This window comes from Punica granatum, chromosome 5, assembly GCF_007655135.1.
Source record: "Punica granatum isolate Tunisia-2019 chromosome 5, ASM765513v2, whole genome shotgun sequence".
Lineage (NCBI taxonomy): Eukaryota > Viridiplantae > Streptophyta > Magnoliopsida > Myrtales > Lythraceae > Punica > Punica granatum.
The window spans coordinates 1,283,833-1,298,597 of record NC_045131.1 but is presented as its reverse complement, the minus strand read 5'-3'; the positions used below and the strand labels follow the sequence as shown (position 1 = coordinate 1,298,597).

The window sequence follows — 14,765 nt, the reverse complement described above, 5'->3', positions numbered from 1 at the left end:
GGCATTCATATGATTTAATCTTAGGAGAAGTGAAGCTGAGTTCTCGACGTTCTCAGGCTCTGGAGAAAGCTTCCTCCTTGAGCTCAAATTTGAATCACCTACTGTCGAGGAGTTTGCGAACATATGATTTAATCTTTGGAGTTTGATTTCGATAATTTCAACAAAATGATATTCTCACACCCAAAAAGAAAGTCTTTGACCACTATACAAGCCAATTTCATTACATGAAGCAATGGTGGCTTCTTCAGGATCAGTTGATCCATTCACCAAAGTCGAGAACAGAAACGGGACTTGCACCCTCAGAGCTGCCCTCCTCTACTTCCGCCTTCTTAGAGTGTGTTTGATTGAGAGTTGAGTTGAGTTGAGTTTTGGTTTTAATTGGTTTGTAATGATTGTATTTTTGAATTATGAGAAAAAGTATGAAAAAATAATAAATAATTGAGAAAAAATAATGATTAAGTAATGATTGTGTTGTTGAATTGTGAAAAAGTAATAAATAGTTGAAAGAATTTAATATACAAAATTGAATTGAATTGTTAAAAATATTTAAAAAATAAAAAAAGTAATGATTGTGATGTTGAATTGAAGATAAGTGAAGTTGAGTTGAGTTGAGTTAAACATTATTCCGAAAACAAACACACCCTTAATTCTCAAATCATTCTTACTACACTCCTTATGTTTCCGCCTCAGTATCGTTATACCAATGATGTTAACCCTATTGGCGAGAGCTCTGTTGGGGGAGGGTCGTCGTCGAGGGCTACCCTATCCATGACCTGAGAGGTCTGGAACAAGATCTTTTGAGCAATGGCCCGAGAGATCTAGGTTCGGACTTCCCAGACCTCTCAGGTCAAGTGTAAGGGCGCCCTGGCCCCACTCCCTGAGTGCCCGATAAAGCCAATAGTCAGGGGGGGGAAAAAAGAAGAGGGTGAGGGGGGAATGGTGGCTCCAATCTGTGGACAATCTGGTAGAGATAAGGGAGCCTCAGTTAGGGTCGGGGTGGGGTGAGGGCCAGAGGAGAGCCCCAGTTAGGATCGGGGGTGGCTGAGGAGAAGGGTGGGAAAGGGAAGACGATAGGGGGGAGAGAGAGAGAGAGAGAGAGAGAGAGAGAGTTCTTTTTTATTATTTCTTTAATTTTTTATTTTATTTTATTTTAATTAAAATTTAAAATTGGGAGTGAATTTTTTAGTTAGATGTTTGTGCCACGTGAAATAATATCTGACATGTAGGGTGCCGCGTCATAAAAATGTTAACGGCGTTAGCAAAATTAACGGAATGTAATTGATTGTACCATTTTGTAAGATTTTGTATCAAATTGGTACAAAAAAAGTTTTTGTATTATCGATGAAACTTTGCAAAAGTTTTTGTATCAACTGAGTAATTTTCCCTATTAGTCCACCAGTGTTCTAACCCATGCGCGCCGCACGGGTTTGTTTTAATTGTACTTATTACCATTTTCTAGAATTTTCAACAATAACAAAAAAAAGTAATTCTAATATATTAGTTTAATTATTAATAGTTTAGTGATAATTTTTGCAACTAATTCTCTAATTTAATGTATATGTAATATTTATGTAATCATTAACATTATGCAAATTTATTAAATGCAGGTATACAAACTTGATCTCGTAAATTTATTTATTTGAAATAATATCGTTTTATGTCCTTACTTTCAATTATTATATTTTAAAATTTTTATGTGGCCCTAATTTCGTAGATTTAGTGTCTTCTTTTTTTTTTTTTTGAAATCCTTAGTATAAGTAACTAATTGTTTTATTTAGAGTGCGTCTGGATTTAGAGTTGAGTTGAGTTGAGTTTTGGTTTTAATTAGTTTGTAATGATTGTATTGTTGAATTATGAGAAAAATGTGAAAATGTAATAAATAATTTAGAGAAAGCAATAATTAATTAATGATTGTGTTGTTGAATTGTGAAAAAATAATGAATAGTTGAGATAATTTAATATTAAAAATTGAATTGAATGGTTAAAAAAATTTTAAAAATGAAAAAAGTAATGATTGTGATGTTGAATTGAAGATAAATGGAGTTGAGTTGAGTTTAAATTCTTTTAAAAAACAAACACACCCTTAATATGCCTTGTTTATATATTTAGCTAATCAATATAATTCATTTGAAATATATCATTTGAATATACGTTATAGACATTGTTTGAGATAGTTCTATTCAAAATCCTTATTTTGAAACGTTAAATTTTTTTAATATTCTTGTAATTTTATATAATTAGCATGTTGCGATAATTTATAGATATGCTTAATTATTTTAGAGTATAAATCATTATAATATTTATTTCCTTATTTTTTTTAGTACATTATTTATAGTCTTTTTATCCTGTACATTACGCGGGTTCTTTTTCATAAATCTAAAGATTATTTTTATTGTACAAATTCACATTTTGAAACACTAATTTTCTTATAAAAATGATAATATTTCCATTTTTTAATTTAATATTTCTAATAAAAATCTTCAATAATCACTTTACATATAGGAATAAGTTAATTATTATAATAAAAATTTTGAAACTAATTGTTTCATTAACATGCATCATATATTTGAGATAATTTTAATTAGATATGTCAAATATACCAAGTTTAGTAATTAGACTAAAAATTCTTTTTTCCTCTTTCAATTAATATATGCATAATATATTTAAGTTTCATCTTTTATTTTATTTATGAGTTTGGGTTCATAGCGCATTATATTAAAATTTTCTTTTATAGGAGCATAACTTTTCTGTGAGTTATCTATATAATCAATTAGATTTTTTTTTGTAGTTTATGTCCTTTGCATTGACCTGTTTATATATCATTTCTTATAGCAATTGGTCTAATTCTTTTAGCACATATTTGCTTCTTAGCACAATCAAAGATTTTCAATTTTTACTTTGAAGTTTTATGCAATATAATTAATAAAATTAGATTATTCTACCTGATTCAATAAATATATTGTAATGATCTCGATTAGTATGCATTGTATTATTTATTTTATCGCTTCTATTGATTATTGTACCGTTTGTGTTGTTTATTTTATTAATTGTACTAATTAATTTATCTTATCGTTTATATATCATTTCTTATAATAATTGCTCTAATTTTTTCAGCACATATTTGTCGCTTACCACAATAAAATATTTCCAATGTTTCATTTGATGTTTTATACAATGTCAACTTCAAATATTTTCACTGTTTTAGTTTGAAATTTAATTTGCTTCTTACAACAATTATTCTAATAATCATTTTAATACTTATTTATTGTATCATTATGAATCTATCTTTTATAATACAACTTTTCTGTGAATTTTATGATATAATTTTTTTACAATATAAACAATATTTATTATTGAGTGTAGTCAATATTATTATCTAAATATAAATTGACTATTCCAATCCTATATGATATGATCCTATTTACCATAAAGTGTAGGTCATTTTTCCATATGTAAATATATATAATAGAAAATTTCTTTTAATTGTTTCTTATATCCTAATTGAAAATTTGGCTTCCAAGAAATATCAATAACTCTTTTTTTTTACCAATTTCTTATAGCAAATATTATTGTTTCCATTATCAAAATTTTGAAATTAATTTTAATTAGGGTCTTTTTTGTTTTATCATTAGGCATTGACTATAATTAGATTAACTATAATATTCATTCTGATACTTATTGTGTTAGCTAAAATATTTATTTCAATAAATTATTTTAATACTTTTTTGTTCCATTAATAATGCATCATTTATTGTGAAGCATTTATTACTTTCAAGTTAGTTTTACATAATATATACCAGTACGATATTCGTGCATTGCATGGCTCTTTACATGAATTACTTTTCAAAATTAGAGAAATAAATTTTCAAAAATTTAGATGTTTAATCTTATATCGATTTATTCTTTTTTCTCACAATCTCATTTTTACACATATTTGATAACCACAATACAATGTTCTATAGTTCTATTTTATATTATTTTGCATAATTTTCGTCTAAAAGTAACGAAGCATATGCATTTTAAAATTGTGGTATAAATATTTATATATCAATAACATGTCTAATACGATTTTTTTTGTGTAAAAATATGATAAATTGTGACTACTTATATATGCAGTATGTGAGTGTTTATATTCAGCAAAAAAAAAAAGTATGCGAGTGTTTATACTTTTTTTCTTTTATATGCAATATGGGTTTATATTGCTTATATGAGTTTAGAGCCAAGTGCATACTCTGAACCGTTTTCTAATACTCGTAAAATGTTTCAAGTTACAATCATGTATTTTAGTCATGCACTTGGAATTTCATATCAACAATCACAATCACTTCGTATGTATTTCATGTACGGAAAGAATTTGCTTTTTTTTGTGGTTGTATGAATTTAATGATAAGTAGTTATTTTTATGCTTTACAATTAGTATGAATATAATTGGACGAAATTTATCCTGTTGTATTAAACTTCAGCATCCTTTTATAGTTAGTCCACACTTGAACTTGCATGTGAATAGTAAATGAAATAACTTGATCTTATTTGCAGAGATTTTTTTTCTATTTTAGAATAAATTATAGTGTATTGATATGTGTGTGTATATATATATATATATATTCATGATACTTTCCACTAATATATTAGACATTGATCATACTTTAATCTCCGAATTTCAATTAAAAATAACTTCTACAAATATTTGCTTATGGCATCATGGATACCATAATGATTGATTAAAGCAGATAAATAATAATTAATGTGGTTCCTAGAATAATTTTTACTTTTTAGCCAAGGGAACTGAATTTTGATTTTGAGTTTGTCGAATGGCTGTATTTTGCATATTTATGATTGATGAACTTATAAAAAATTTACTTTTAATGCCAGTTTAAGTTTTTCTATTTCTATGGTTTATTTAGTACAGTTGCCCGCATTTAACCTAATAAAAATATGATATATATTAGTTTGAAATAGAAACAGAATGAAAATTAAAATATTAACAGAATTTTTTTTATAAATTTATGTAATGTTGAGATTGGTGGATATACTTGTATTGATTAATTAATAAGGTCAATAATTAATTGAAAGTTTTATATATGCAATGACTTATATTCAAATTGTTTTTCATTCAAAATGTATCTTTGGAAAGTGCATTCTCGAGAAGACATACATCAGTTTTTGGTTTGAATATTAATCAAACTTTAATCAATTGATTCACAATTATATATGCAACGTACAATTGCTTCTTTTAGATGATATTCGATAGACATTATTGGGAATTACACTCGTTCACTATTGAATAGATATTCTTCTTTTTTTCTATTTTTTCTTCAAATTATCACTTATAGAGGTCATTCTCAAAATCAAACTTTGTATTAGATTTAAATTCATTGTTATATTTTGGTTGCACCATTAAACATAATCATATCGGTTGAGTCTAAAACTTGGTTAATTTGGGTAGCTCTGAGATTCAGTTTTGAACTATATTTTAAGTACTCAAGCACTGTTTCACTTTGGCTAGTACAAATTTCATGAATTGCACTCTTACTTATGAGCAATATAATTTTTTTTCTCTAACTAATTTCTTCCTGTTAAGAAATAATTTTAGAAAGTATATATCTTGACTGAAAATCACAATAACGTTCTAATATAGACCCGAGGAAATGAGGTAAATTGCTTTAATTTTTCCAAGAAATTCCTATTTTTAATAAATAATTAAGAATTTAATTCAAAACATATAATGCATTCATTTAATAACATTTATTTAAATTAAAATATTTTTTAATAGCTTTATTATTGGCTTTCCCAGGCAATTTTAATATATATATATATATATATATATATATATATATATTGATGCAAATGGAATTGTTGATCATTAAATATAGCACTTATTACTTCCAAGTGAGTTTTACGTAATATATAGATTCTTACATTAGATTTGGTAATAGAGTTAAGTTTGATTTAATTTGATTTAGTTTGATTTAAGAAGATGAAGACAAAAATATTTGTGAAAAAAGTAATGATCGTGTTGTTAAATTGAAGAAAAAGTATTAGTTGAAATAATTTAATGATTGTATTGTTAAATTAAATAAAAAGTATTGAATAGTTAAGAGAATTTAGTATTAAAAAAATTATTTTACTAATAGATAAGAAAACGTATGTGAGAGAATTTGAAGAAAAATAATGATTGCGTTGTTGAATTAAGAAAAAAATAAAATTAAGTTAAATTAAGTTAAAATTATGTTTGTTTACAAAATCGAATTTAATTTAACTTTACTTTACATTCAATTTAATAGCATAATCATTACTTTTCTATATTTTTCTTCAAATTCTCTTTCATACTTTTTCTTAACTATTATTATAATTAATTTTTTAATACTAAATTCTCTCGACTATTCAATATTTTTTCCTTAATTTCAACATTTTTTTATTCAATTCAACAATATAATCATTATTTTTTATTTTCTTATTCAAATTCTCTCATATACTTTTCATAACTACTTTTATTTTTATATGTCCTCAAATCAAATTAAATCAAACTTAATTTCATTACTAAACACAATGTAAGTTTAATTTGATAAACAAACGTAGCATTACTTTTTTAACTAACCATTATTACATCATTCTCTCATTTTCTCTCTCCTCTCTCTCTCTTCTCTCGAAATTGCCGATTCTCTTGCCCATTTTCTTTACGCATTTCACCTTTTTTATTTCAAATTAATTTTACTCATTAATAGTGTAATTAATGGAAAATCCTTTGTCGTGAAAAATCTACATAAAAGTTAGAAAATTAAGAAAAGATAACCGCACTTTTTAATTATTTTGAAAAATGAAAAAAAAAAGTTATATCAGTCCGTGTATTACAAACCAGACCACATTGCATGTCTTTGGACAAAATACCAATTAAAGAAGTGGGGGTCATTCACCAATACCGATTGGTTCAAGCGGTTCGATACATGTTCCCCTTAAACAAGGTCACGGGTTCGAGTCTTATAAACGAAAAAAATTCTTACTGTGAGAGTTTTATCTCTTAGTGGGCCGACCCAACTCGAACTGGATTAGTCAGAGCCCGTTGGGCTTCCGGATACCAGAGTATGCATTGGAAAAAGAGAAGTGAGGCCCATTGGGCCGAGATGTCCATGGGCTTGTTAGAGAGCTGGGCCGAGTACGAGAACAGATGTCCCACGCCAAGTGTCCTTTTCTTGGACGGTTAGACGACAGCGTTTCAACTTGCCAAGTGTTCTGAAGATCTTCCGAATGAGCGTTCCCCGACGTCCGATCTCTCACGCCCAAGGCACCGAAAGACTGAATTCACACCCACTTTGCCCATTTCTCCTCCCTCGGCCTCACTCTCCGCCATAACTCCACAGAGAGAGAGAGAGGCGGAGATCACGGTAGTTTACGTTCACGGTTCATCATTCTGGAAACACCTACCGGTGGAGGTAATCTCATATGGCAATCTGTCCCCTGTTCAATGATCAGGTCGTCTGTTGTCTCCCCCTGCATCGTTTTAAGCTGATTCTCTGTTAGTCCCTGTTTATTTATTTTTTAACCTAGGTTATATATTTTGGGGTTTCAGCTCAGAACTGTTCCGGTTTGAATGTTAGGTTGTTTGATCTTCTGACTGCTGTGAGTGAATGAAGGTTATGGACTTTTGAAGATCTGAAAATTTCGGCTATTGTTTGGTTTGATTAGATATTGCCTACTTAGATTGATCCTTAGTTATTTTCCCGCGAAAAGATTGCCTGGCTCAGAGACATATCTTAGATGGGTAGGTTTCCAGTGTCTTGAGGAATTTCCCGATCATCTTCCTTTATTACCACTAATAGTAAGTCTTCGATGAATTCGTGAGCTCTCTGCCTGTTATATTGGTACTATCTTAGAGATAGTACTGATGGATCTTCAAAAACATTTCTCCAACTTAGGTTCTCGATGTTTTTATTCTAGGTTCTATGAAGTAGGACTTCTTTCACTCTAGAAAATTTCATTAATTTGTTGTGGCACTTTGAACTTGACTGTTCTTCTTACTGGTCGTATTTTTTTTTTCCCCTCGTTATTATAGGTTTAAAGTACAGAGAGCCAGGAGCACAGGTTGTCTCACTGGCATCGTTTTGAGGGCCAGTTCTGGGCTTCATGATGTCTCTTCGATCGTTTAGTTTCTTGAGCCAGTTTTGATCTTGTTCTCTGGATGTTGTGGTGTGGGTGGTGCCTTCCATCCTTTTGCCATCAGAATGTGGAACTTTGCACCCAACTGCAACAGTGGACACGGTAGGTCTAAAAGTGACCGGAAATTGATGCAAGCTGCAGGAGAATGCTCGGACGACGAGGTTTCTTCCATTGCGAGTAGAGATGAGGGGCTTGAGTGTCCAATATGCTGGGAGTTATTCAATGTCGTTGAGAACGTGCCCTACGTGTTATGGTGTGGCCACACCCTCTGCAAAAATTGTATCATAGGACTGCAGTGGGCAGTAGTGAAATTCCCAACTCTTCCAATTCAGCTTCCTCTATTTATCTCATGCCCGTGGTGCAATCTTCTGTCCTTTCGTCTGGTTTACAAGGGCAACCTCAGGTTCCCGCGCAAGAACTATTTCCTGCTGTGGATGGTCGAGAACATGAATGGCGACAGAGGGATATCATCGTCATCCTTCAGAGAAGATCACCAGCCTGCATGGTCATCAGGAAGCAATGTGGCTTCAGGAAGTCGAGCGAGCAGGAGCAACTTGAGGAGGGGACAGAATGCTCATCATAGCGAGCCATCAGGTTCTAATCACAATCACCATCCCATCACTGCTCATCTCAGCATTGAAAGAGTACAGTCTGCGATGCGGAAATCCTTGGTTTTCTTTGTTCACATGACAGCAAAGTTCCCTCTGGTGATCATCTTCCTTCTGATCGTGATATATGCAATACCAGCTAGTGCGGCCATCTTAGCCCTGTACATGCTCATTACCGTTCTCTTTGCTCTCCCATCATTCCTCATACTGTACTTTGCGTATCCCAGTCTGGATTGGCTCGTCAGAGAGATCATTACCTGATCTGAAGATGCTTCCACCTACCGACCATTCAGCTTGTTTAAAATATGCACATCATCGATGTTGTAATTTGACGAATTCACTACTTCAAAGTCAAGTTGGGTTGTGCTGTTTTAGAGTTGTTATTGTATTTGATCATCTCTGTACAGTATTGTTGGTTGAAGTGGCTTTGCAAATTTACAGACCTCTGTTAGGGCATATATTATGAAAAGCTCAGAGTTTGTAGAGGATGATGGTGTCTATGGAATTTATGGACCATATGAAGTGGGTATGTTGTGAGTGGTCATCCATGTTATCAGAAGATGCAATTTGAGTTATCTATTTGGTCTGTGCCTGCAGTTTGGTTTTTATGATCCATTCCCCAAGAGGCTTAGCAGAATGTCTGAAAGATCAATTCTCACTGGTGTCAAAGCTATAGAAAAAAGAAAGCTCATGTTGGCTTTTCACCAGACTGCATCAATTTCAGTTGGATCAATTTGCACCCGGGGATCGATAAATCTTTTGGATTGTTAGTTGTAATATACGACTTTGCAATATAGTTAGCTCGAGTTCGAGAGCTTCGTGATTTTCTTGTAGGTGACCTTCTGGAAAGTTCTTGCGAGTGGCAATTGCTGGTCATTGTCAATCCCAAATGTTTTTTTTTTTTTTTATCTCCTCTCCCGTCGTCCACAAAAACGAGAACAGCCATTTTCGGACAAAGGCGATGTAAATCCTCCACGTGTCACCAGTACAGCCTCCAATCGCCCACTGCTGGGTCCCAGCAGCTCCAGTGTTTTTACTGTTCCTTCTGGAGATTTGAGGCTCTGAAGTGAAGTGAAGACGGAATATTCTCGGAGTGGCGAGAAGGGAGAGAGGGGCAGAGCAAAGCCCAACAATGGCGGCTGCTATTGCCGTTTCTTCCCCAAAATCGAGTCTTTTGCAGAACTCAGCATCCTTCAGAGATCAAAGTTCAAGCTTTCTCGATGGACAATTCAAGGGTCTCTCTCTGCAGCTGAAACCAGCGAGAGGAGGAAGAAGCAAGAACAGGGGAGCTAGTACCAGTTTGGTGGTCGCTTCGGCCGCCGCTGATGCTGCTGCAGTTAGCAACAAGAAAAGCGGCAGGTTTTATCTCAACTTCACAGGGTTCCCTTTCCCTCTTGGCCCTTTCCTCGAAAGGCGGACCATTCGAACTGAGGTCATCTTCTTTCCTGACTCACCTTCTTCCCATTATCCTACTGCTGGCTTCTGAATTGGCATCTCATATTCTCTCTATATATATTTGCTTTCGGGGTCATGTGGTTGGATTTTTTTTTTTTTATGCGGACGATCAGAGAAAGTTCGGAATGCAATGGAAAATGGATAACTGAGCATTTGGATCTCGTAAATTGCTTGGCTTTTTAGAGTGGATAGAAAGAGCTGCGAATGGGACACTGTGGGAGACTTATTTCGATAGTTTGGTGCTTTTCATGTCTTGCTCAGGCTGTGAAGGGCAGCATATGGCTATTCGAACAGGAGCAGGCATTGGGCTTCAGCAGTGTCTCCACAAACATCAGAATGACAGTTATCAAGCTCAAATCAGGAGGGTTGTGGGTCCATGCACCGATTGCTCCTACCAAGGAGTGCATTCAGGTCCTGCTTTTAAGCATCACCAGTATAAGCAAATGTACTTTCTACGTAATGACATTGTGCAATTGATGCATATGCTTGATCAATCCTTCTCTCTCTGTCATGACAACAAAATGCTTGGAGTCCACTCACTTTACTGACTGTTTGTGTATACAATTGAAGTACTCAACTGAATTTGGGGGGGGTGAAAAGCAAGTCCAGAGTGCTGCCCATAACTTATATTCTCTTCTAATCATGAAGTGACGTGCTATGTACTGACTTCTTGTTCTGTTGCCAGCTGGTGAAGGAGTTGGGGGCTCCAGTCGAGTATATAGTGCTTCCAACATTTGCATATGAGCACAAAATATTTGTTGGACCATTCTCAAGAAAATTCCCCAAGGCCCGGATATGGGTGGCCCCGAGGCAGTGGAGCTGGCCCTTGAATTTGCCTCTCGAGTTCTTCGGAGTATTTCGTGCCAAAACCTTGAAAGACCAGGATTCGTCGACCCCTTGGGCAGATGAGATAGAACAGAAAGTACTAAGTTCACCAGAAGTTGGTAATAAAAAATTCATAAGCACTTGATTTCACCAGTCGGATGATTTATTCTGTTTCAAATTAACCTCTTTCTTGCTGCTTGTTTTAGGAATCGGGCCGTATGTGGAGGTTGCTTTTTACCACAAAAAAACGAGAACATTGCTCGTAACAGATGCTGTAATTTTTGTCCCGAGAAAGCCACCAGAATGTATTAGCGCAGAGTCCTTACTAGCATCAGCGAAAAATGGTTTAGCTGTGAAGATTCTTAGCAAAGGAAAGGAAGTTCCCCAGGAACCTGTCATAGACAACCCAATGAACCGCCAAAAAGGTAAGAGATGCTGTCCCCGAAACAACTACCAACCTGTATCGGGCACCAGAGTTCTCTTTTACCGAGTCAGTATCCTTTTGCAGGATGGGAGAGAATGGTTCTCCAGATCTTGTTTCTTGGCCCCTCGAATCTGCTGGAACCAAATGCTAGCTTTTCGCAAATGTCACAGAAGCTTATCGTTTCCCCGATTGTGAAAACCCTGGTTTTCAGCAAAGTTCCTGAAAAGGTAGAGAAGTTCTTTGCTGCAAAATTTTCCTTTTCAGAGATCTTTTCTGATGGGATGGTTTCTACTGCTTATAGCACATACTGTAGTTTTATTACTTCCAACAGCCTAAAACTCCGAAGATCAATCCATTTCCTCAAAATCCATCTATCTGTACATAAACTCAATAGACAAACTCGTGTACTGTTTAGTGGTTTTGGCATTGAATTGACTCCTTTCCCACCTTGTATTAGGTAAGAGATTGGATTGACAGTATAGCTCGAGACTGGAGATTCAAGAGAATAATCCCGGCCCATTTTGCTGCCCCGATAAATGCTGGAAGGTCCGATTTCTTAGCGGCATTCGCATTTCTGGACGATCTTTTGGGCGAGAGATACGTGACTCGTCCATCATTCTCTCTCCTGTTCACATCTCTTCTTGGAAAGGCTGCGAGCTACTTCCCACCTGATGACATGAAGACCCTATCGTCTCTTGACCAGTTTTTGGTGTCTGTAGGGGCAGTGAAGAAGACGGTATCGGGGAGGAAAAGGTGATGGTGCACCGAAACAAAATCGATCCGATAAACATTACAAAATATGCTGTATACTTCACTCTATACTGAAGAGAAGTGCATTCACATGTTCCGCAGAAATTGATGGCCCGTATAGGATTTGTGATTACGCAGTCAGTTGGATAACAGGAAAAGATCCCATGTTCGAGATATAGTGGTTATGCTTTCTATGACTATTCGACTCCAGTTGGTTTCTTTTCCCGTATGATGTAGTGTCTTCTAATGCTTCCAATGTTGTGTGATCATAAGACTTTTCAAGGATGTCAACTACCGATAGACGAACCATGTGTACTCATGTTATAGCACATGCCGAGAAGTTGGATTTGAATCCAAGATCTTTGTACTTTTTGATCTGATGTAGGAGATGGAATTGGGCTTGACATCTAAGAACATCGGGCCAGGTCGAGAACATCGTTCTTAAACCGACGTCAGACGGGGGAAGGAGCTTTAGGCCGTTTGGTTTACCCAAAACATCTCTTTCGGGTTCTTCCGACAGGAAGTCAAGAAAAGACAACGACCATTTTGCCTGATAGTAGTATGGTGTCTCTGACATTGCCCTCTGTGTTTGTATTTCAGTTCACGAGTCACCGAGTGAAGTTATATTTCCTTCTGAGCTGATGTATATGCTTTGTATCTATATCTATATTTACGTAATTCTTGTTTGTTTTTGTTGATGCAGGTTTAGTAGACAAGAACAGGGAGATGAAAGAAGGGAGGGGGCTGCCTCTGTTCGGGCAGAACAGGGAGGAAGGAGAGCCTAGAGAGAGAGAGAGAGAGAGAGAGAGAGAGATGACAGAGAGGGAAGGAGGGACAGAGAAGAGAGATATGGAAGAGAGTTTTTTTATCTGATTTTTATTTTCTCTTTTTTATTTTAGGTTAATCAAATTTTTTTAAAAAGTTTTCATTATATTATGAATTAATAACCTAAAAAACTTTTTACTTTTTTAAAAAATATAATATGATATTTAGAAAATAGCACAAAAAAGACACAATCTTTGTTTTTTTTTTAAAATATAACACGACTTTTAAAAAATAATATAGAAATACATGATTTTTACAATTTTTTAAAATATAGCACGATATTTACAAAATAGTATAGAAAGACGTGATTTTCAAGTTTAGTTATGATTCTAACACGTTAAAAAAAAGATCATGCTTGAAAATTGTGTCTTTTTCTGTCTATTTTTTAAAAGTCGTGTTATATTAAGAAAAAATTGTAAAGGTAATGCATTTTTGTATTATTTTTCAAAGATAGTGCTATATTTAAAAAAAAATACAAATGTTATGTTTTTCTTTGTGATTAACTATTATATAATTTTTATCACGTCGAATCAATATGACTCATCATCTGCCACGTCATAAAAAAGAAAAAATTGATAGCGCTAATGGTCAATTGACATAATGCACTTGATTGTAAGATTACCAAAGCTTTTGTACCATATATGTTAAAAAAAATTGTAACGATCGTACAACATTGCGATAGCTGTTGTATTATTAATCATGCAACTTTCCCTAAAAAAGCAATTGAATTTTCAAAACAAAAACAATTCAGTTAGCAAATCAACCGCATCAATTCTTTTTGATGTCTCTGGCAAACCAACTACATCAATCCTTCTTGTAGTGGCAACTACATCATTAAACCTAAACCTATTGAGTTATTAATGTCTCGAGCAAATAAACTTTTCTGAAGGATTACATCTGCTTCATTCTCTTCAATCCAGTAAATCGATTTTCTTCACTTCAGCAGAATAATATCATCATTTTGAGCCCCCTACTGACCTTGTTAACCACTGCTGACCCTTCTGATCATTCTACTAATTACCAAAAACTTTCGCGATGCGGGCTATTAGAACTTTGTCTCCTATTGCCTCCCACATGGGTCGTAGGACGCAACCCAACCAGCATAACCATGCAAGTATCTGCCCAGCAAGTTGAACTCCCTCCTATTCAAGGTTGTCAAGATCGTAATGCTACCTAAGATCGTAAGGGGTCAGGGGATCGAAAGTTGTTTAGTCGGATCGATGATCGTAAGATTTTACCTATAATAAAAAAAAATATGGATAGAAATATAAATGTATACTTATAAATTTGTCAGTTACAACTTTTACTCGCTATTCAAAAATCAATCTTCGTTTATAAGATTTCAAATTCTAAAAGTCACCAATCGCAAAAAGAGGTCATGGAACAGCACAAATCATAATTCACAAATTCCAAAAATACAAATTATAGTTCACAAATCATGGTATCGTAATAGAAATAACAAATAAGAACAAAAATAAAAAAACATATCATGTGTCATTTAAATCATCGTGCAGATCATCGGCATAATAGACATCATATGTCATCAAAAGGGCCGAAATCTCAACTGGAAAATGGGGTTTGCTCGACCCAAAATTACTTTAAAATCACTCGAAGATGCATGGGCTAGGATCAATTGGATCGTAAGCAAATCAACTACATCAATTCTTCTTGTGGTAGCAACTACATCATTGAACCTATTGAGTTATTAATGTCTCAAGCAAATC

The 14,765-nt window shown here is 33.9% G+C and overlaps 2 protein-coding genes across 4 annotated transcripts; both read left to right on the top strand.

Annotated features, from left to right (window-relative positions):
- Window positions 1-7,255: 7,255 nt before the first annotated feature.
- LOC116207515 lies at window positions 7,256-9,348 on the top strand. 2 transcript variants are annotated; one of them, XM_031540488.1, is made up of 2 exons: window positions 7,256-7,470; window positions 8,051-9,348. In XM_031540488.1, exon 2 carries the CDS (start codon window positions 8,220-8,222, stop codon window positions 9,021-9,023), a length of 804 nt encoding a protein of 267 aa, XP_031396348.1. In that variant the 5' UTR covers window positions 7,256-7,470; window positions 8,051-8,219; the 3' UTR covers window positions 9,024-9,348. The 2 variants fall into 2 exon arrangements, with proteins under 2 accessions (XP_031396348.1, XP_031396347.1); XM_031540487.1 differs by having other exon boundaries at window positions 7,257-7,430.
- Window positions 9,349-9,819: 471 nt separating this feature from the next.
- Window positions 9,820-12,772, top strand: LOC116207514. Of its 2 annotated transcripts, none has more exons than XM_031540485.1 (7): window positions 9,820-10,194; window positions 10,479-10,628; window positions 10,903-11,161; window positions 11,249-11,467; window positions 11,551-11,693; window positions 11,924-12,219; window positions 12,602-12,772. In XM_031540485.1, exons 1-7 carry the CDS (start codon window positions 9,895-9,897, stop codon window positions 12,618-12,620), a joined length of 1,386 nt encoding a protein of 461 aa, XP_031396345.1. In that variant the 5' UTR covers window positions 9,820-9,894; the 3' UTR covers window positions 12,621-12,772. The 2 variants fall into 2 exon arrangements, with proteins under 2 accessions (XP_031396345.1, XP_031396346.1); XM_031540486.1 differs by lacking the exon at window positions 12,602-12,772 and adding an exon at window positions 12,319-12,586.
- The last annotated feature ends 1,993 nt before the right edge of the window (window positions 12,773-14,765 follow it).